The 23366-nt window shown below is 40.9% G+C and overlaps 1 protein-coding gene across 1 annotated transcript in view; it reads right to left on the reverse strand.

Annotated features, from left to right (window-relative positions):
* The window catches only part of PLCH2 (phospholipase C eta 2), a 770253-nt gene that overhangs the window by 687236 nt on the left and 59651 nt on the right, over positions 1-23366 (reverse strand). Inside the window, exon 2 of the mRNA XM_069741627.1 lies at positions 9913-10415. Within this exon, the coding sequence (XP_069597728.1) occupies positions 9913-10021 (109 nt within the window). The 5' untranslated portion in view covers positions 10022-10415. The remainder of the gene's footprint in view (positions 1-9912; positions 10416-23366) is intronic.

Here is a 23366-nt window from a genome sequence, read left to right on the forward strand (position 1 = left end):
CTGCGTGCGTGTCCTCACAGAGCAAGAAGAAATTAATGGGCTGGTGGCTGGCATAACAGAGCTGCCGGAGGCCGGCATAATACAACTGCCAACCCAAGCACTGAAATCCCCAGGAATCTACCCAAGGACTGGATAAAAGGTCATTGAAGGCCATAAACGGCCCGTGGGTCTAAGGTTCACCACCCCGGGTCTAAGATAATAAAATAAGAAATGATGCACATATTACCTCCTAATTTGACGATATATAGACAACACCCAAATCCTGTAGATTCAAGTTTTTTGTTTTATTTCAGACTTGCTTTTTGCACCGCTGAAATATTAGAATATTAGTTGACAGCTTCAATATACACTGCTCAAAAAAATAAAAGGGAACACTAAAACCCACATCCTAGATATCACTGAATGAAATATTCCAGTTGTAAATCTTTATTCATTACATAGTGGAATGTGTTGAGAACAATAAAACCTAAAAATGATCAACGTAAATCACAACTAATATCCCACGGAGGTCTGGAGTTGGAATGATGCTCAAAATCAAAGTGGAAAATGAAGTTACAGGCTGATCCAACTTCAGTGGAAATGCCTCAAGACAAGGAAAGGATGCTCAGTAGTGTGTGTGGCCTCCATGTGCCTGTATGATCTCCCTACAATGACTGGGCATGCTCCTGATGAGGCAGTGGATGGTCTCCAAAGCATCGGCAAACTCCTGGACAGTCTGTGGAGCAACGTGACGTTGGTGGATGGTGCGAGACATGATGTCCCAGATGTGTTCAATCGGATTCAGGTCTGGGGAATGGGCTGGTCAATCCATAGCTTCAATGCCTTCATCTTGCAGGAACTGCTGACACACTCCAGCCACATGAGGTCTGGCATTGTCCTGTATTAGGAGGAACCAAGGGCCAACCGCACCAGCATATGGTCTCACAAGGGGTCTGAGGATCTCATCTCGGTACCTAATGGCAGTCAGGCTACCTCTGGCGAGCACATGGAGGGCTGTGCGGCTTTCCAAAGAAATGCCACCCCACACCATTACTGACCCACTGCCAAACCGGTCATGCTGAAGGATGTTGCAGGCAGCAGATTTCTCTCCACGGCGTCTCCAGACTGTGTCACATCTGTCACATGTGCTCTGTGTGAACCTGCTTTCATCTGTGAAGAGCACAGGGCACCAGTGGCGAATTTGCCAATCCTGGTGTTCTGTGGAAAATGCCAAGTGTCCTGCACGGTGTTGGGCTGTGCGCACAACCCCATCTGTGGATGTCAGGCACTCAGACCATCCTCATGGAGTCGGTTTCTGTTTGTGCAGACACATGCACAATTGTGGCCTGCCGGAGGTCATTTTGCAGGGCTCTGGCAGTGCTCCTCCTTGCACAAAGGCTGAGGTAGCGGTCCTGCTGCTGGGTTGTTGCCCTCCTACGGCCCCCTCCACATCTCCTGGTGTACTGGCCTGTCTCCTGGTAGGGCCTCTGGACACTATGCTGACAGACACAGCAAACCTTCTTGCCACAGCTTGCATTGATGTGCCATCCTGGATGAGCTGCACTACCTGAGCCACTTGTGTGGGTTGTAGAGTCCGTCTCATGCTACCACGAGTGTGAAAGCACAACCAACATTCAAAAGTGACCAAAACATCAGCCAGAAAGCATTGGTACTGAGATGTAGTCTGTTGTCCCCACCTGCAGAACCACTCCTTTATTGAGGGTGTCTTGATAATTGGCAATAATTTCCATCTGTTGTCTATTCCATTTGCACAACAGCATGTGAAATTGATTGTCAAACCGTGTTGCTTCCTAAGTGGACAGTTTGATTTCACAGGAGTTTGATTGACTTGGAGTTATATTCTGTTGTTTAAGTGTTCCCTTTATTTTTTTGAGCAGTGTATTAACCAACCAGCCCAGTACGATTAAATATGGGAAACGCATAGAATCTTCTGTTTTATTTTTTTATTCGGATGACGCACAAAACCCAAAGCTTGAAGGCACATAGAAATAATGTGTGAATAAATGGTTGGATAATACGAACTGCAAGAAGTGGTAGATTCATCTGACACTAACTAATCCTGCATAGTAATGAGCGCGATAACATCTCTGCAATTAAATCCTCTGTCAGGTTAATTGAAAAGCAAAAAGTCTGCGTCACCGTACGGCTGAGTAATAAAGAAAAGCCATGAAGTGAGGAAGGGGATACGAATTACTAATGTTATTATACACGACTCTTGTTGTGGAAGTATTTATCTGTCCCATTCAGTTTTGATTATAATAATGATCTTTTAATCTTATTTGTTTTGTGTTTAATGAGCAAAGTGTAAAAAAGCAATGACGTGAATCAAAACAGAAGTGAACACAGTCGGAGTCTTCATGAGAGCTGAACCTATGGAGATCTGTATAGGTGGCGAATGAGCTGGAGTTTAGGACTACAGTGACTATACACCTATAGTTTTCCACTAGAAATTGACTACCATGTATATGCATAATAAAAGTCAACCAATAGTATTGCTACAATGCATAAAATAAAAATGATGCAACTTCTCAGTGAATCTGGATTAAAGCTTACCTACTGTTCTGTGTTTCCAGCTCCTATGCATACCTACAGTTAGGGCCAGAAATATTTGGACAGTGACACAAGTTTTGTTATTTTAGCTGTTTACAAAAACATGTTCAGAAATACAATTATATATATAATATGGGCTGAAAGTGCACACTCCCAGCTGCAATATGATAGTTTCCACATCCAAATCGGAGAAAGGGTTTAGGAATCATAGCTCTGTAATGCATAGCGTCCTCTTTTTCAAGGGACCAAAAGTAATTGGACAATGGACTCTAAGGGCTGCAATTAACTCTGAAGGCGTCTCCCTCGCTAACCTGTAATCAATGAAGTAGTTAAAAGGTCAGGGGTGGATTCCAGGTGTGTGGTTTTGCATTTGGAAGCTGTTGCTGTGAGCAGACAACATGCGGTCAAAGGAACTCTCAATTGAGGTGAAGCAGAACATCCTGAGGCTGAAAAAAAAGAAAAAATCCATCAGAGAGATAGCAGACATGCTTGGAGTAGCAAAATCAACAGTTGGGTACATTCTGAGAAAAAAGGAATTGACTGGTGAGCTTGGGAACTCAAAAAGGCCTGGGCGTCCACGGATGACAACAGTGGTGAATGATCGCCGCATACTTAATTTGGTGAAGAAGAACCCGTTCACAACATCAACTGAAGTCCAGAACACTCTCAGTGAAGTAGGTGTATCTGTCTCTAAGTCAACAGTAAAGAGAAGACTCCATGACAGTAAATACAAAGGGTTCACATCTAGATGCAAACTATTCATCAATACCAAAAATAGACAGGCCAGAGTTAAATTTGCAGAAAAACACCTCAAGAAGCCAGCTCAGTTCTGGAAAAGTATTCTATGGACAGATGAGACAAAGATCAACCTGTACCAGAATGATGGGAAGAAAAAAGTTTGGAGAAGAAAGGGAACGGCACATGATCCAAGGCACACCACATCCTCTGTAAAACATGGTGGAGGCAACGTGATGGCATGGGCATGCATGGCTTTCAATGGCACTGGGTCACTTGTGTTTATTGATGACATAAGAGCAGACAAGAGTAGCCGGATGAATTCTGAAGTGTACCGGGATATACTTTCAGCCCAGATTCAGCCAAATGCTGCAAAGTTGATTGGACGGCGCTTCATAGTACAGATGGACAATGACCCCAAGCATACATCCAAAGCTACCCAGGAGTTCATGAGTGCCAAAAAGTGGAACATTCTGCAATGGCCAAGTCAATCTCCAGATCTAAACCCAATTGAGCATGCATTTCACTTGCTCAAATCCAGACTTAAGACGGAAAGACCCACAAACAAGCAAGACCTGAAGGCTGCGGCTGTAAAGGCCTGGCAAAGCATTAAGAAGGAGGAAACCCAGCGTTTGGTGATGTCCATGGGTTCCAGACTTAAGGCAGTGATTGCCTCCAAAGGATTTGCAACAAAATATTGAAAATAAAAATATTTTGTTTGGGTTATGTTTATTTGTCCAATTACTTTTGACCTCCTAAAATGTGGAGTGTTTGTAAAGAAATGTGTACAATTCCTACATTTTCTATCAGATATTTTTGTTCAACCCTTCAAATTAAACGTTACAATCTGCACTTGAATTCTGTTGTAGAGGTTTCATTTCAAATCCAATGTGGTGGCATGCAGAGCCCAACTCGCGAAAATTGTGTCACTGTCCAAATATTTCTGGCCCTAACTGTATGTGTTTCAATGGTGTAAGGTTACAGCTGTACAGCCCCGGGATGGGAGATATTTGTCACCAAAGTGGCTACCATCAGTGATGTAGAACCCAGAGAAGCAGGATGCAGCACAGATAGTGCCGAGGGGTTTTATTAATGGACTCAAATTTTGGGTCCAGGTTTTAGGAATGGCCAGAAGAGCTGGGTGGGAATGGCCTTTCCCATACCTCCAGTTCCAGGCTTTGGAAAGGCCCATTTAAGACAGTTCAGTTGCCTCACTCAGTATCTGGGTGAGGGAGGTGGAAAGACCTTTAATTTGGTTAAAGGGAACCTGTCACCTGAATTTGGCGGGACTGGTTTTGGGTCATATGGGCGGAGTTTTCGGATGCTGGCTGCAATATTGGATTGAAGTTCATTCTCTGTCCTCCTTAGTACATGCCTGCAGAAGGCAAGATTACTAGTACAGGCGTGTACTATGGAGGACAGAGAATGAATTTCAATCCCATATTGCAGGCAGCATGCAGCCAGCGGGTAAGGAAAGGGTGAATCAAACACCCGAAAACTCCGCCCATTTGACCCAAAACCAGTCCCGCCAAATTCAGGTGACAGGTTCCCTTTAAGTCTCATCCAAAAACAGAGAAGTGTAGACTGTAGTTTATGCAGATGAACCAGCATTACTGGACACTGTACTACTGTATGGTCTTTTGTTTCTTTACAAACTTTTATGCTGCAGAAAATACTGTTTTATGTTAATTTGCGGGAGGTTTACGAACTGTAATAAACCTTCTTGTTTGCCATAAGAACTTTATGTGTGTGTGTGTTACACTGCCAGAAAGTGAGGATCGCTACAATAGTTGCATAAAAGGTATTATGATCTTACAGTCAATCTTCTTTATATTTGTCGTCTATTTATTGCTTGCATTAAAACAAGTTATTACGTTGATCGGTTGGGGTCTGATCTCTGTTCCTGCAGAACAGGGAATTTTTATCCCTGTAAGAATAGAGCGGCAGGGCAAATGTCCTACCTGTGCTCCATTCATTCTCTGAGTGCTGTGCTCAGCTTTTTCTGGCACCACCATGGGAAATGAATGGAGTGGCAGTCGGGCATTTGACCTGCTGTGCCAACTTGTAATAGGGATAAAAGTTTCCCATCAGAGATAAAAACTTCCCCGTTCTGCTGATTGATGCAGGTCCCAGCGGTTGGACCTCCACCGATCAGCAAGTTATCACTGCGGATAGGTGAAAACTAGTGATGAGCGAACATACTCGTTGCTCGGGTGGTCTCCGAGTATTTGTTAGTGCTCGGAGATTTAGTTTTCATCACTTCAGCTGAATGATTTACAGCTACTTGCCAGCTTGAATACATGTGGGGATTCCCTACCAACCAGGCAACCCCCACATGTACTCAGGCTGGCTAGTAGCTGTAAATCATTCAGCTGAGGTGATGAAATCTAAATCTCCGAACACTAACAAATACTCAGAGGACATCCGAGCGTGCTCGGGAAAACTCGTGCAACGAGTATATTCGCTCATCACCTAGTGAAAACTTGATTTAATTGGACATCTCCTTTAATTTTGAAGGTTAGCGAGAAGTAATGGAGGGATAGAAAGCATCAGACAATGTAGTGTTTGTTTGCAGTCCACTTTGGAAGTACAAGAAGGGTCGGGATGTCTTTCTTGAAAAATATACAGATTATTGGCATGAGATTTTGTGATGGGACATTGATTCAGGGAACAAGTCTGATTGTCATATGTGGAGTCCGGAAAGGAATTTTGTTCCCTAATATGAGGCAATTAGCATCTGCCTTGTGAGGATTTACCTTCCTCTAGATCAACATGTTAGGCTATACGTTGAACTCAACGGATTCGTGTCTTCTTCCAACCATAAAACTATGACATTTTGAAAATATGGAAACATGTAGATCTGAATAGGATCTGAAGACGCATCAAAAATTAATTTTCAAGGCTGCATATGAAAAACGTTATATGTGAGTTGAAAACTTTAAAATTTGACCATCACACCCAAATGTTACACAATGAGTTTCAGATATTGACTTCTAAATGAAGATACAGCATCGGGCAACCAAAATCGTCACGCCCAATTCTATTACACAACAATTGAAATGGGTACAAATTTGCAACAAGCTACTGATATAAAGATCAAGAATTATGGTATACAGTCAGTAGAAGTGTTTATTTTTTTCATATTTCTACAGAGGATTTTTCCCAGAGGTTGACTGGGACTTTAATATTGATGGCTTACCCTTAGGATTGGTCATCAGTGTCTTATCGGTGGGGGGGTGACACTTGGCACCTCCGCCGATCAGCTGTTCTTGGTGTCGGTGGCGGCTGGGACTTCTCAGTTACGGAGCTGGGCTGCACAGTGTAGCTCAATTGATGGGTACTGCACCGGGTTGCTGCGGCAGGGTACTGCATTCCTCCCCATATTGACCTGAATAGGAGGCGAATTGAAGTACTCGGCCGCCGCAACTAAACAGTTGATGGAACTGTGCTGTGCAACTCCATCACCCACAATTCCGATGACCAACACCGGGAACAGCTAATCGGCGGGGGAACGCGGTGTTACACACCTACTGATCAGACATTGAAGACTTATCCTAAGTATGGTCCATTAATGTTAAAGTCCAAGACAACTCCTTTAATTTTAACGTGAAGCCAATTATTTTTCAAAAACTACTACAGTCAAAAATTGGGGCAATTAAATCCCAGTAACCAATCAGATCCCTAACGTAATTTCACTTTAAATCAGGAAAAACAAAAACAATGATCTGGGTGTTATGTGGGTATGAGGTCAAATAAATTGCTGAATTATAAAAGCTGTCAAACCATCGGAAACGGCTTCAGAGGTCTGACATTTCCCACCGATAGACGTTTCGGAAAGAAAGGAAATTGCCCTCTTGCCCCAAAGCATGCCTATGGGAAAGATGGTGTTTCCCAGGCTTTTCCACCAGTTTCCAGACACCACTCAAGCGATTTCCTGCCAATTCAGCATTGACACTTGTTTGCCCAGTGTCATTTTAGACCTAAATTCTCTGATCTTTACCATATATGTATGGCAGAACTCACTTTACATATATTAAGTAGGTAATTACTTTTGTGCATGAAGCATATTACACTTCTATTGAGTTTTCGAGCCATTGTTTGGATTCTTGACTACTTGGCTGAAATTTTCAATTACAGATTCATGCATACTCATTCGACTGCTGCAGTCACCCAGAATTAATATATTTTGCAATGAACAAGAGAAAGCGCCACTTAATGCTCATCGAAGCTTGAAATGTCCTATTAAATACAGTTTAACCCAATTTAGCTTCAGGTTTACAACCCTACACTGAAGATGACCACAGCAGAGATACGCCAGAGACAGGACCAGATTTAGCTCTGTGTTACATTAATTATATATATATTGCTATCAAAATTATTCATCCACCAAAGCAAATTGACAGCCTTTCTGCTGTTTGTGGTAAATCAATCAAACAAGAACAATGTAAAAAGTACACAACTAACATAAGTGGTTTATCCATATTCAGCGCAGAATGTCACTTTTACTGACTACCACAGGGTAAGAATTATTTACTTCTTTCACAATGAGTCTTTACTCCGTAGTAGAGCCCCTCTGGCTGTTATGACCTGCTACAGACATGACGTATGGCCAGACACCAGCTTCTGGCAGTGTTCCTGTTGAAGCTTAGGCCATACTTCCTGGGCAATGACCTCCATATCATTATTATTCTTGGGTGCTACAAACGCCTTCTTCATATCCCACCAACGATTTTCTATGGGCTTAAAGTCAGGCAACTGTGACGGACACTTCAGAATCTTTTAGGTCTTCTAATGAAGACAATCATTGGTGGACTTGCTTGGGGTCATTGTCCAGATGGAAGGTCTAATGACACCAAAACATCAGATTGCTCATATAAAGCATGACATTTTCTTCAATGATTGTCTGATATTTAAAATTAATTCCATCTTGTCTCCACAAGTAGCAGGTTTCTAGTATCAGAGCAAGCTAAGTGGCCCAAAAACATTCCCAGCAACAGCCATGGTTCATTATAGGAAACAACGAGCTACCACCATGCTTCACTGTAAGCAACACCGAGCTACTGACATGCTTCACTATAGGCAATAGCGAGCCACCACCATGCTTCACTGTAGTGAGGTAGTTCTTTTGAGCATATACAAAATTTTTTAATCCTCTAACAATATCCCTGCTGTATAGTTCTTAAGATTCTCTGTTTTCTTTCATCACTCAATAGAACAAAATTACTGAACCTCTGAGGCTTATTTGTAATGTTTGACTTTGAGCAAACTGGATACAAATATTCTTGTGCTATTCGGTCAGTAGAGAGTCTTGGGCGTTCGGGTTGGACTGTGCACTGGGTCTTCACATCCCTCTCTGTGATTCCTCAGCCCCTCCGTCTGCCTCCAGCCTGTGAATGATTGACCTAGTCTGTTTGAAATCTCAGTAGTGACCTGTCATTCACAGACCGGAGGCAGGTGGAGGGGCCACGAATCGTAGACAGGGAGGAGAAGACCCCGCGCACAGTCCGCCCCCTGTGCACCATAATATAATTAGCAGAAATCTTCAAATGGAGATTAAAGGACAACAACAAAGTGGATTTCTTCACCAAAGGTGTCAATATAATCTGTATTACAGCGCCATTACAGCCATGTCTTTACTTTACATTACAAAATCATGCTAACAGGTTCTCTTTAACTTAAAATTTTGCAAATTATCATTCCCACTATATCTCTAGGAACATTCAATATTTTTGTATCTTTTCCTTGCTTGCGCAAGACAATGATCTCCTCTCTTATTTTTTGGGCTACTGCCTGGACAACCCAAGAATACTAGTGACCAGGAGACCAATTCTTCGGGAATGTTGCCAAAAACGGAAATCTGGCTATGCATCACATTTCTAACAGGTCATAACAGCCAGATGGGCTCTACTAAGTGATAAGGAAAGACACCATAAAGATGGTGAATAATTCTGAAGTTGCAGTAGCGGTTAAAAGTGCATTTGTGTTCAATTTGGAGACAGCGTTTATTATAATAATATTATAATAATATTATATATATATATATATATATATATACACCTGAAAGACACAGAAAGTGAGGGTTTATTGAAACATGCTGCTTGATGCCAGGGCACATTCTGATTATAATTCACCATCTTTAATTTTAAATGACTATGTCCAAGAATTGGAAAAATCTTAACTTTTTGAAATCTCGACTAAAAAATTCTAGGCCACTAATAGAGACTGTGACCATCACCTGTCTGTACAAAGCTTTAGGGTCTGCCAGCTGAGAACGCTCGCAGATCCCCTTTCGATAAACCTCTTCCTGAAGCCAAACCTTATGATTCCGGCCAATGAGCTGGCCATCTTTAGTGACATCACTAAAGCAGTTGTGGTGATGTCACCCGTCTCAAACATGCCCATACAGCTGTACAACACCCAATATATACTTAAGTTTCATTTAAATAACTAATACAAGAAAAACATAAGTCAAAGCCATGGCATTGCCCAAACCATAAGAACTCGGTTGGCATTTTTTATCAACATCAGTTTTCATTTTTTCATATACTTTTTTGATACATCTCGCCACGATTAAAAAAACCTTCATTTTATGGTTTTAGAATTTCAGAAAAAAAGTTGGTTACTTACCCACGTCAACAATATTTTCAGTTAGAAAGACAAAGTTTGGGTCATCTCCATTGATTGAGGACGGAGTTGACTTTTTCTTGGACTTCACTTTTGGAGATGGTACGGCCATGGCCAACCTTTTCGAAAACTTCTGCTTAGATCCCCCACTATAATCCTTCTGTCTACTCCACCAGAAAAAGTTTGTGCCAGTTTCCAAATAGGTTCTTTTTTCTTCTTTACTAACAATCCAAAGTTATCCGTCCTCTGTGTTTTGTTTCTCCAAGATGTTCAGAAATGTGGAGCTTGGAATGTTTTTCTTCTCTCACATTCCCATGTGAAAGGCGGTCATGATGAACCGGTGATCATCCCACCTACATGTACTGTAGTAGAAATAATCAGGTGTGAGCTTGGACAGAGGTGTGCCTGGATCATGCCCAGTAATGACAATGGTTCACGAAGTGTCTCCAGATGATTAAGGCTATACTATTTACTGTCTGTCCCCCTCTCAGATCGATATCTTCACCCTGTCAGAAGAAAAAAAAACAACTATTTTTTAGGAAGTCATTATGATCCTACAAACAACAGCAAAAATTTGTATGAAAAAAACCCACAAATTATCTGCAAAACATTAATGTTTCAGGATGTTATTAAGATTTTACAACACAAAAATACAAATAGAGAATGTATTGTCATCATCACTTCTATAGAAAATCTCAAAAACCTTCTTTATCCTTCGGTTTAATAGGCAGAGCCATAGAAAACATTTTTTGTTAGGATTACAGACAGCTTTTGACTGCCATCTTGGAAGTTGGCAAATATGTGTTCATCTCATATCTTAATGTGCGTTAGGGTGTACTGACTTTTATTAACCAATTCAAGCTCAGGCCATCTCCCCCAGTTCCTCACCAGGCACATATTATGTTTATTTCATACGTGCAATTTTAACAAGATGTCATTTTTCTCTCTCCTGGATATTCTCATAGTTTTTGTATCTTTCCTTGTGATAGGTTCGACTTAATTATTATGTTTTTCATACTCCCCCATTTTATTTTTTTTTTGCTGATATTGGGCAATATCAGTGAGAAAATAAAGGAAATATGTATCTGTTTTTCACACAAAAAAAATCAAGACCATTAAGGACCACTAAAAAGACATGTTAAATTTTGTTACCCTTTCAGTAAGATTTGTTTTCATATATTGGACACTTTTAATTTTGTTATCAAAGGAGTCGGGCTAGTAACTGATTTCGATTGGCAGTAGCTTTTTAATTATTTATTTTTTACCTACTTTTTTATTATTATTATTATTATTATTAATATTATTATATTATTATTATTTTTATTTATTTATTTATTTTTTATGAATTCCCCATATTGTGCACCCTATAAGGTTAAAAACGATCTTTGGGGGCATTTCAACATTTAATACTTCTTTTTTAAATCTGATTTCTCCTGTAACTTGGGCTGATATATTAGCCCCAGTTACAGTGGAAATTCAGCCTCCTGGCTGCATAGCAGAGCTGACTGGGTCTCCCAGGACCCAGCAAACCCAGCTCCTTTTTACACCCAGCAATCATATGACAACTGGGTCAGGACGAGGACATACCGCCAACACTTCCTCTATACTGTATACACAGCGTTTATTTTGCTCTGCATACAGAGCAAATCAAAAAGGCGGAAAAAGCAGTAAACCATCCCTGCCTTCTCTATGGTGAGCTTGGTGGTGTCTGACAGCCGGCTCCCGGCCCCCACGGCTACACGATCATGCGCAGCTGTTCTACTATGCAGTGACATTTTAGAACGTCACCGCGGAGAAGAACATTGATCACTCAGACGTTTAAAGTCTATGGGCTGTCCGGAAGCGGTTAATCGCACTAGTTGAGTATGGAGTCTTATTAGTAATACTCCATTAAATGCTCTAGAATTTGCAAATGATCTGTCTCTTGAAGGAAAAATTACCATCTCCCCAATGCCATGTGTTACGTTGTTTTCTACATTTAAATTCTTATTTTCTATCTTCATGTCTACACAGAAAATTCAGGAAAGAAAATTTGCCTGTGGATCCCAGACTGGAATACACACATGATAGCTGACTGCCGAGCGCTCAGTTATCTCTCCCAACAACCGCAAACATGAATGCTGGTCTGACGTGTATTAAAAAAGACAGAATAATCTATTTTCTATGGGGAAATTTAAGTAGAGAGAATAGTTAGATTAGTGAAGTAATATCACGGACCTGTCTAAATAGATGTATTTAAAAAACTGTGATTACTAGGAATTACCCGGATTGTCTGGGGTAGTGCATTCCAGAGGACTGGTGCAGCATAAGAGAAGTCCTGGAGATGGGAGTGGGAGGTTTAGATTATGCAGAATGTTAGTTTGAGATGATCATCAGAATGGAGAGGATGGCTAAGGAGGTAGACAAAAATGAGGGAGGAGATGTAGGGTGATGGGGACGGGTAGAGTGGTAGACAGAGATAAGGATGGAGAGGTTGGGTGGTGCAGAACTATGGATGGAGATAAGGGAGGAGATGTAGGGTAGTACAGTACTATGGAGAGCTATGTGGGTGAATGTAATATATTTATGGTGTATTTTATAGTGGATGGGCAAATAGTGCAATGTCTGGCACAGGGTGGAGGCGCCAGTGTAGCAGCTGAACACAAATATGGGCCTGGTTGCTGCACTCGGAACTGATTGAGGAGGTGGAAGGGGAGAGCTTAGTAAGAGGGATATTAATTAGTAAAGAGTTGCATTGGTCCAGAAGAGAATGAATCAGAGGGTCTAAGCATTTTTGCAGTTTCAAAGGTAAGATGAGGTCGAATTCTTGAGATTTTTTTTTAGGTGCAGGTGACAAGAGCGAGTGAGTGATTGGATATAAGAAGTGAAGGAAAGATCTGAGTCATATATAACTCCAGGACAGAGAATGTGCTGCCTGGAAATTATGGTAGAACCATCACTGAATATGGTAATACCGGGATTAGGTAGGATAGTAGAAGTAGGAAAGGCGAGGAGTCCAGTTTTGGAAGGAGTCCATTTCAGACAGAGGGAGGACATGATGTTAGAGACAGCGGACAGACAGTCATTGGCATTTTGTAGCGATGCAGGGGTGTTGTCAGGAGACGATGTGTATAATTAGGTGTATAATGATGGTACCGGAAAACAAAACTGCTGATATAATTTGTTCAATAAGGGTGTATAGATAATTTTACTCAAATTCTGACACTTGACGCTACGTCTTATCAGAACTTTGTCCACAAAAATATGGCTACTAAAATTTTCAACAGAGCCTCAATCTCCCTCTGTTGTGCAACAATGAAAAGTAGGTGAGGTGGTACAGTATAGACCCAAAGTCATGGTCCTCCCCAATCAGAGCCAGCCACAGGTCCTCCACATCAGTCACACCACCGGAGGTGCCGTATACAAATACAAATTGTAGAAATAAATGTAAACATACATATCTCGATGCTTTCTATTACTACAGGTCTTCAGTATGTGCTAAGGTTAACCTTCCAAAGCAAGAAAAGTCTGCGCCTTTCCTGACCAAATTAATTTAATTGTGTGAGCATATTATTGAGAGTTATGACTAAATGCAGCACATATCTGCAAGAACATAACATGCAATTAAATTTTATTGAAAGCGCTTAGGAGGAGCGCTCCCGTCATCCTCGCTGTGGACATGATTGGTTTAGTCAAAAGCAGCAGCGAAAATGTTCTTGTTAAATTAGAAGGCCTTTATTTCTCCATGGTTAATTATATGTTAGGCTACAGAAACTCATGTCAGCATATTTCACAAGTACAAGTTGAAACTGTGCAAAATTAACTTGTCAAAAACATAAAGTTCAATGTGACCTAAAATATTAATTAATTTCTTTGTATTCTCAGTGGTGGATGCAGACAGTTATCATTACGTTTGCGCTCAAAATTTTGAGCAATTTGCAACATTTCCTTTGTCGTAAATGTGTGCTCAAAATTTATCAATGCTTCACACAATTTAATATGCCATTTGATTACCTACTATCACAATGAAAAATGACGAGAAATGGGGAAGTTGTAAAAGGGGTGGTCCAAAACTAACAGTTATTTTCATCCTAAATGTCTATTTAATGTCATAATCTAATCTCTTTTCTAATATACTTTAATTTAAAAAATCCCTAGTTTTCCCTCTCTTTATTTAATTGATTTATTTTGTTTTGTTTTTTTGTTTTCTTGCTCTTTGATAATATTTAGTTTGAGAACTGCCACCCTGAAACAAACTGTCATCAGGAACATTGGTTTCAGGGGTTGGGCTAGTCCCTGTTCTACTGAGCATGCGTTGGTTGTCAATTCCGACGTATGCTCAGTAGGTTCTTGTCATTGCAATATTATTTGTAATGCACAGTGACAGTGCACTCCTTCGTTGGCTCTGATGAGAAGTGTCATGAACTGGAAAGGGAGTGCATTATCAGAAGGTGGCATGGAGGAAATGCAGAGACCAGCCTAACCACTGAAAATTACATCAATTGTTGGGGCAGCACTGGTCTCTGCTCTCATGGTAAACACCTTACAATGTGCACTGACCATGCGCTCTTTTGCCAGCTTGTCAGGTTTCATCAGAGTCAGCAAGGGAGTGCACTGTCACTGTGCATTAAAAAGAATATTTCAGTGACAAGAACCTACTCAGCATACATCAGAATTGACAACCGATGCATGCTCAATATAGCAGGGACTAGCCCAGCTCCTGAAATGGATGTCACTGATGATGCTTTGTTTCAGGGTGATGGCAGAGGCTTTGGCAGTGACCGCAGTCTCTGCCTCCTGATGACGTTTGAGTTGAGTATCTCAGCATGCACTGGGGGTTCTCAAACAAAGCATCATCAGAAAAGCAGAACGAGAGTGAATAATGGGGATTTTTTAATTAAAGTATATTAGAAAAGATATTAGCTTATTACATTAAATAGACATTTAAGATGAAAATAAATGTTAGTTTTGGACCACCCCTTAAATGTTTGGCAGCAAAGTACAACATATATATGATTGGATTTCTGCATAAAATGTCTCGTTATTGTAAACAGGTCACACCTCTCTTAATAAGGTGAGGAACAAATACATTTATGTTGCAAGACAGGTCGTACGGCGAAAGATCGTTAGCCTTAGCTGCTATATCGCAGAGCAACACAAGGGTACCCTGACAAGCAAATTGCAAAAATCAGACATAATCAGCCCCAGCCTAATTTTAATCATGCACAAAAAGTCACAATCTGTACAAAATTAAACATCAATGGACAACATTTGACACATCAGGGCACGTGAAGAAACCATTTTCTCTCCATCTGAGAAAATCGATCCAATTATGCTAATGAGAGTGGGATCCGATTTTATTAGAGGTGGAGAGAAAAAGGTTTTCTGTCTTCTCTATTCTGTCCATCCATGAAAATTGGATCACACTCGGATGTCATCCTAGTGCAGTGTGATTTCTTTCACGGATCCATTGACTTGATTGGCCGAGGAAGAGCGTAACCTACAGATTTGTGCTCAAATAACTCCATTTTTGATAAATGTGGCCCAATAATAGTCAAGGCGATCCTCTAAAATTATAGGAAAAGGTCTTTTTTTTCCCCGTATGTCTGGTATTCTATGACAATATGATGCCGAAAATCTAAACTTTAGGACTGCAACAGTGTAGACGTTTTATGCTCCAGTGTTTATGCACATCCATAGAAATTTCAGTATAGACATACAGATGCGAGCCAATATAGTCAAGGTCTAGAAGGTCTAATTTCTGGGACTGAATTGTCACAAATGGTGAATTGCATTCTGTTCATTCAAATCAAATACATTATTAGGACATTCTAGGCTAAAAGAAGGGCATGCTTCCAATACAGTAGAAAAGTGTCTACAAAAGTTGTTGACTTCCCTGGAGGACCCAACAAGACCATACCGTAGACGCGCAGCTCATCGATCAATGGCAGCCATGTCGTACAGTTCTTGATTTCCCCATGGAAGCAGTGCGAAGAAATTAAACACTTGTTACTAGGTTCCCCTACGGAATACAACCGATCAAAAGGTGTTCAACAGTTGGATACCTTAAGACCGGCTCATGTTCCTTGGACTCTTTTTTTTTAATCATCTAACATTTTTATTTAAGTTTTGTTTTTTACAACAAATAAAGAGAACAACCCAGTTTTTCCTCCCCCCTTCCTTCTGAAAAATGTCCCCACATAATAACTATGGTTCATCCAACTCTGGTAACATCCCGCATCACAGCAAAATGGTCATGAGGAGATTGCTTTGTTACTCCACAAATCCATGCATTTTATTCTCCATGTAACGTCGTTAACAGAAACACACCAACATCGTTGATCATTAATGGAAAATTTTGTCCGAGACTAAACTAATTGGAGCCAACCCTTATCTATCCAGCCAATTAGACCAAATGGTTTCAAATTTTTTTTTCCATCTGACATTTCAAATAAATGCGTTTTGTCCGTGGAGACCAACTAATTAATTTTGTCTATAAATTCTATCCTGGTAGGAGGTTGTTTGCTATAAGTTTCTTGGCCATATGTGATGGCAGTGGATGTGGACCCACTGTCCGGGCTTGTAACGGTGGGAAGCCAAATAAATGGCTACCTGGTCTCCAGTAACGCCTCTGATGGTGAGGATAGGCTGGGATGTCAGGATAGCCACCAGGTGCCACTCCAGGGCAGTCTCTGGACCTGCAGCAGCTGACTAACGGGTCAAGGCAGGGATACGAGTCACAGAGGGCACAGGCAGAGACACAGTCAGACAGTCCGAGGTCGGGACAGCCGCACAATATCAGAATATAAAGCCAGGTCAGGAGCGGAGAGGTCAGGAGAAACGAGGAAATTAGCGGGGTCGGTAACAGGAGAAACAACACTATATAGAGTTATGTATGTGCAAGTCTCTAAAGGGTCAGACAGTTGTGACATATTGAAAAATTGTTGTAGCAGGGTTTTAATATAAGTTTTATCTGCTACAGGCATGGACATAGACAGAATTTGGCCCTGATGCAAAGACAGTATATGGGCCCTTTGCAGTCCAATATCTCATGCTCATAATGCACAATTCTGCCTGCTTACGAGCTCCTCTTGAGTCCCTGTTTACCTGCACCAATGGTATATCCACCCCTGATCTCTCATAGTTCATCCTCTGAGTTGTTGCAATTGAACAGCTAAGAAATAAATGCAGGGGTCAAGCGCTATCAGTCAACCATTTTCTTTGCTTCTTTGCAAAGTTCCCAGACGATCAAAAAAACCTAACATAAGTTAATCAGAGATATTTTTATAGACTCTCGCATCACTCTGATTTTACTACCGTAATTGTTTTACTTGCTAAAGGAGTGCTCAACTGGTCCATATTAAAAATGCGATCAATCCAATTTATTCCAATTATTGGACAACCCTGAGTATTTGGACAAAAATATGAATTACTTACATAGTATTGTGTAACGATATATCCGTATCTTTAAGAAACAGAATCATGTTGTGACGCTGGCTAGTAGTCACTTCTCACAGACAAGACGTGAGACAGGGGAGTCAAGGAGTCTGAGGTCAAATACCAGGAATGTACGTCAAAGGGAAAGGGGGCAAGACAAATTAATAGTCAAATGGCAAATTATAAGGTCAGGCAATAAAGATCAGAGTAAAAAAAGGGGCAATACAAACGAATAGTCAAAAGGCAAAGTCCGAGGTCAGGCAACGAAGATCAAAAAAGCAGGACACAGAGCAAAAGGAACACACACAAACCAACAAGCAAAGCTATGACTGGCAATGGTGTGACCATTGTCAACTAGCGAAATTCCCGGCAATCACCCAGAAATGGTGACACCTGGAAGAAACTCGGCAGGTCCAGAGATTGGGCTGCTTGACTAGCCTTAATTTACATGGGGATAGCCCAGACTGCACCAACCTTTGATTGAGCAATCGGGCTATTCCATTCACAAAACTGACAGCCCAGCACACCCCTGAAATCCACAGAGTGTCTAAGCTGTCTCTAGGACACAGTGAGTGGCGGAATTGTGACACATGTAATCAACACAGAAGGCTATTTGTTCTTCCATATGACCACATCTAAATCCAATAATACAGGGGTCCCCAACTCCAGTCCTCAAGGCCCACCAACAGGTCATGTTTTCAGGATTTCCTTTGCATTGCACAGGTGATGCAATTATTACCTGGGCAAGACTAAGGAAATCCTGAAAACATGACATGTTGGTGGGCCTTGAGGACTGGAGTTGGGGACCCCTGCAATAATAGATGGGTGAACTTTGATACATGCAGCCAATGGCTCTAAGGTGACTGGGAAAAGTGGGGAAATGAGTGACCCATCGATCCGAACCCTTGCTCTCGGAACCTTATATAATAGTTGAACTGCAGCTATACATTTTTATCCAAAACCTATTTTTGCCAACACTTTTGTCAGGCTCACTAGGAGAAGAGGATCCTCTAAACCCAAGGTCTGAGTTGGCACACGGATCCCGGGCATTGATGGAGCATGCTGGAAGGCACATTGGCAACGGGGACTTGGCACACTCAGGAATCTCAGGAACAGTAGGACGGATGAAGTGGAACCCAGTAAGGATGGAAGCAAGTAAAGCACATTATGCACAGACTGTAGAGCACATTAAGATCTCAAGACTCCATCACGAGACACAGGTGTGTGTAATAATGGGTCTTAAATAGTTCTAGGGAGATGATGTGATTGATCCTGCTACCTGCTAAACCCAACGTGGAGCACAACAGAGGGCAGCGGATCCAGGGGAAGGAAGCGAAGCTTGGAATATCCAAAACAGGTGTGAAACAACATCCCACAAATATTCTCATCCAATACTATAGAAGATTTTGGCTCCAAATATAATTTGTTTGTTTAATCTATTTTTCTATTTCACTACCTCTTTTTGATTTTCCATTGGATATAAACTTTTTTTTACTCAAGTTGAAAAACAATGGCAATAGAACAGATTGGAATTAATGCCATAATCAAGCCACTGACTGGTGATTTGTTTCAAAGCCATTCAGCTGGGACCAAGCCGTTCCTTTTCTCTTTTCGATACAGTAAGAAAAAAAGTGATTAAATATCCGAATGCACAAACCAATGGCTTAAAAAAAAGTATCTAGCACCAAACAGATGGTAAGTACCAATTTCCCAAGTTTCTCATGTTTATGCTGCTGTACTGTATAAATTGAGGCAAGGTTTTTTTTTTCATTCCAGTCTGGTCCCGTCATTAGATCCTTGAATTTCTCTTGCCTCCAGCACTAGAGATGGACGATTATCGCCTTACTAGCATATCTGTTTTATGGATTGACAGCAGATAAGCAAATTGGCTTATAAATACTTACCCTCCAACCATGAATCCTAGCCTGACAGAAGATATCATTGGTGGCAACAGATTATCATCTATCACACAATCTCTATGATTAATAGCTATGCGAAATTAAAGCTTCAGGATATTGGTTCCCATCAGGGGATTGGTCAAATATCCCTTCCTTAAAGGAACACTAAATACAGAAAATGCACAAAAAAAGGAACAAAATCTATTCCAACAATTCCTTCCTTAATCGCCCCCTTTAGCTTGATTCTAATTTGTTTCATATAATAATAAAACCAAGAAATATATAAAAAAATCTTCACTGCTTGTCTTTTGAGTTCAGCTATGTCCCCTCCTCCTTCTGACTTTTCTGCATCTGGCTACATAAATAGTGGCTGCAGCAGGAGCCTCCCCCCACAGCCCTGTCTGCAGAAGATAACTAGCCCCTGACCAGTGAAGGCTGAACCAATCAGTGGAAGATTATGTTTCCTGTAAGATTTCTACAAAACTGACTGTTAAGGATCTTGCAGAAAATGATACAGACTTAACAAACAGGGAGGACAACTATTTTACATGTATAATGCAAACATTCTTGTCTTCGTTTAGTGTTCCTTTCATTTACGGTCTGTACTAAAATTGGCTTTTTTGTAGACGTTTGCAGGTTTGCGATTCTTTTTTTGCTAGATAATTAAATGGTTGACAAGATGAAACTTCCCCACGACAAATTAGCTCCTAAAAGTGGTGTGCATCTTCTGTCTTCAGGAGCGCACCTCTCCTCTGCCTCTCAGCTTCCTGATTGCCAGGGGGTGGTGCGCTCCTGATGATTGACAGTTCAGACCAGTGGCATAGTCATGCTGCTGGCCTAAACTGTGCTCACTCTTATGCTGCCAGCAGAGACAGTTTTGTGTTTGCACCATAGGAGAAGCACTGAGGTCCTGATATTGGCCGGATCTAGTGAGCAGCAAGTAGTTATATAGCAAACAGCGTGCAAGTGCTCGCTCTTTGCCTAGGAACCCGGAACTCTGGAGATTTCGGATAACCTTGACAATCAGCAATAAACTTACACAAGTAAAAATCAAGAATAGAGAGAATTTTTTATAAGAACTAGGATGGGGTCACATGACCATATCTTCGCTCATCTGAGAAAATCGGTCCGATTATACGAAGCACACTCTGATCAGAGGTTGATCAGAGTTTGATCATAGCGCGATCCAATTTTCTTGGATGAGGAGAAGATGGGAAAAAAAAATCACCATTTTGTCAGTCTGTGAAATCAGGCCGCACTCGGATTTGGGCTCCAAATATCAGGTGCATATTGTACATGCTACAATAGTGTCCTCGGAAAGGCTCAGTCCGAGGAAAAAACAGACATGTGCACGGCCCAATAGAAGAACATTGGTCCGAGTCCGATCTGATGTTTTGTCGGATTGTGCTAAGACCGAAAATACGTACGTTCGTCTGCATGAGCCCCTAGATTGCAAAATTGCTTGGTTTTAAAACACTTTGCAAATTTAACCATTAACCTTTCATTGTAATAAAATGTATGGACTACTCCCCATTTTTATGTCATGGAGGTGAATCCTCCACTTGAGACCCAGAGTGGCAATCTTCAAAGTAAGAGTGGTTTCTACTCTGACAGACCTTGTTTATCCATGTATTTTATGGTCAGACTTTCATTCGAAAGTCTGGCAGAATTAGACTTCTGGCAATTGCAGCTGATTGTAGAGAGAAAACCGCAGATAAAAACAAAGTACGGTAAGTGAATACCCTGCGGTAAATAAATAAACAGCAATAGTGCATTAAAATAATATAGGGTGCTAAGTGAACATAATTTTGATTTAAAAAAAATGTAAAAGCCATCCCACCACGTCAAGGTGACACTATTTGGGAGGGTCATAACCTCTAGTATTAAAGCCTTAACATTTGTCTAATAACGTAATGTGAATAAGGTATGAGAAGGACTGAGACCCGGCTAAGGGACACCCATTCACAAAGAGCTATATAAATCAGCAAGGCATGTCGTGGATTAAAATTACTCCTTCAAGCCTAAGGGTCTGTGAAAATCCCGGCCAACACATGGATGGTATCAGTGTGCTATCCACAATTACGACTGCAAAGTATAGAATTTTTTTAACCTGTATATTTTTTATCCATACGGGAAAAAACACTGATGGTAAAAAGTGACACAATCAAACACTGATGGGAAAAAGAGACACACAACCAAACACTGATAGGAAAATGTGACACACAACTAAACACTGATGGTAAAAAGTGACACACAACCAAACACTGATAGGAAAAAGTGACATACGACCAAGCACTGATGGTAAAAAGTGACACACGACTAAACACTGATGGTAAAAAGTGACACACGATCAAACACTGATGGGAAAATGTGACACACGAATAAACACTGTTGGTATAAAGTGACATACGACCAAACACTGATGGCAAAAAGTGACACATAACAAAACACTGATGGTAAAAAGTGACACACGATCAAACACTGATGGTAAAAGTGACACATAACAAAACACTGATGGTAAAAAGTGACACAAGATCAAACACTGATGGGAAAAAGTGAAACACGATCAAACACTGATGGTAAAAAGTGACACACGACCAAACACTGATGGGAAAAAGTGACACACGATCAAACACTGATGGGAAAAAGTGACACAAAACCAAACACTGATGGTAAAAGTGACACATAACAAAACACTGATGGTAAAAAGTGACACACGACCAAACACTGATGGGAAAAAGTGAAACACGATCAAACACTGATGGTAAAAAGTGACACGCGACCAAACACTGATGGTAAAAAGTGACACGCGACCAAACACTGATGGTAAAAAGTGACACACTATCAAACACTGATGGTAAAAAGTGACACACGATCAAACACTGATGGTAAAAAGTGACACACGATCAAACATTGATGGTAAAAAGTGACACACGACCAAACACTGATGGTAAAAAGTGACACACTATCAAACACTGATGGTAAAAAGTGACACGCGACCAAACACTGATGGTAAAAAGTGACACACGACCAAACACTGATGGGAAAAAGTGACACACGATCAAACACTGATGGGAAAAAGTGACACAAAACCAAACACTGATGGTAAAAGTGACACATAACAAAACACTGATGGTAAAAAGTGACACACGACCAAACACTGATGGGAAAAAGTGAAACACGAACAAACACTGATGGTAAAAAGTGACACGCGACCAAACACTGATGGTAAAAAGTAACACACGACCAAACATTGATGGTAAAAAGTGACACACGACCAAACACTGATGGTAAAAAGTGACACACGATCAAACACTTATGGTAAAAAGTGACACACGATCAAACACTTATGGTAAAAAGTGACACACGACCAAACACTGATGGTAAAAAGTGACACACGACCAAACATTGATGGTAAAAAGTGACACACGATCAAACACTGATGGTAAAAAGTGACACACGATCAAACACTGATGGTAAAAAGTGACACACGATCAAACACTGATGGTAAAAAGTGACACACGATCAAACACTGATGGGAAAAAGTGACACACGATCAAACACTGATGGGAAAAAGTGACACAAAACCAAACACTGATGGTAAAAAGTGACACACGATCAAACACTGATGGTAAAAAGTGACACACGATCAAACACTGATGGTAAAAAGTGACACACGATCAAACACTGATGGGAAAAAGTGACACATAACAAAACACTGATGGTAAAAAGTGACACACGATCAAACACTGATGGCAAAAAGTGACACAAAACCAAACACTGATGGTAAAAAGTGACACACGACCAAACACTGATGGTAAAAAGTGACACGCGACCAAATACTGATGGTGAAAAGTGACACACGATCAAACACTGATGGTAAAAAGTGACACACGATCAAACACTGATGGTAAAAAGTGACACACGATCAAACACTGATGGTAAAAAGTGACACACGACCAAACACTGATGGTAAAAAGTGACACACGACCAAACATTGATGGTAAAAAGTGACACACGACCAAACACTGATGGTAAAAAGTGACACACCATCAAACACTTATGGTAAAAAGTGACACACGACCAAACACTGATGGTAAAAAGTGACACACGACCAAACATTGATGGTAAAAAGTGACACAC

The sequence above is a fragment of the Ranitomeya imitator genome, chromosome 10, assembly GCF_032444005.1.
Source record: "Ranitomeya imitator isolate aRanImi1 chromosome 10, aRanImi1.pri, whole genome shotgun sequence".
In the NCBI taxonomy this organism is placed as follows: Eukaryota; Metazoa; Chordata; class Amphibia; order Anura; family Dendrobatidae; genus Ranitomeya; species Ranitomeya imitator.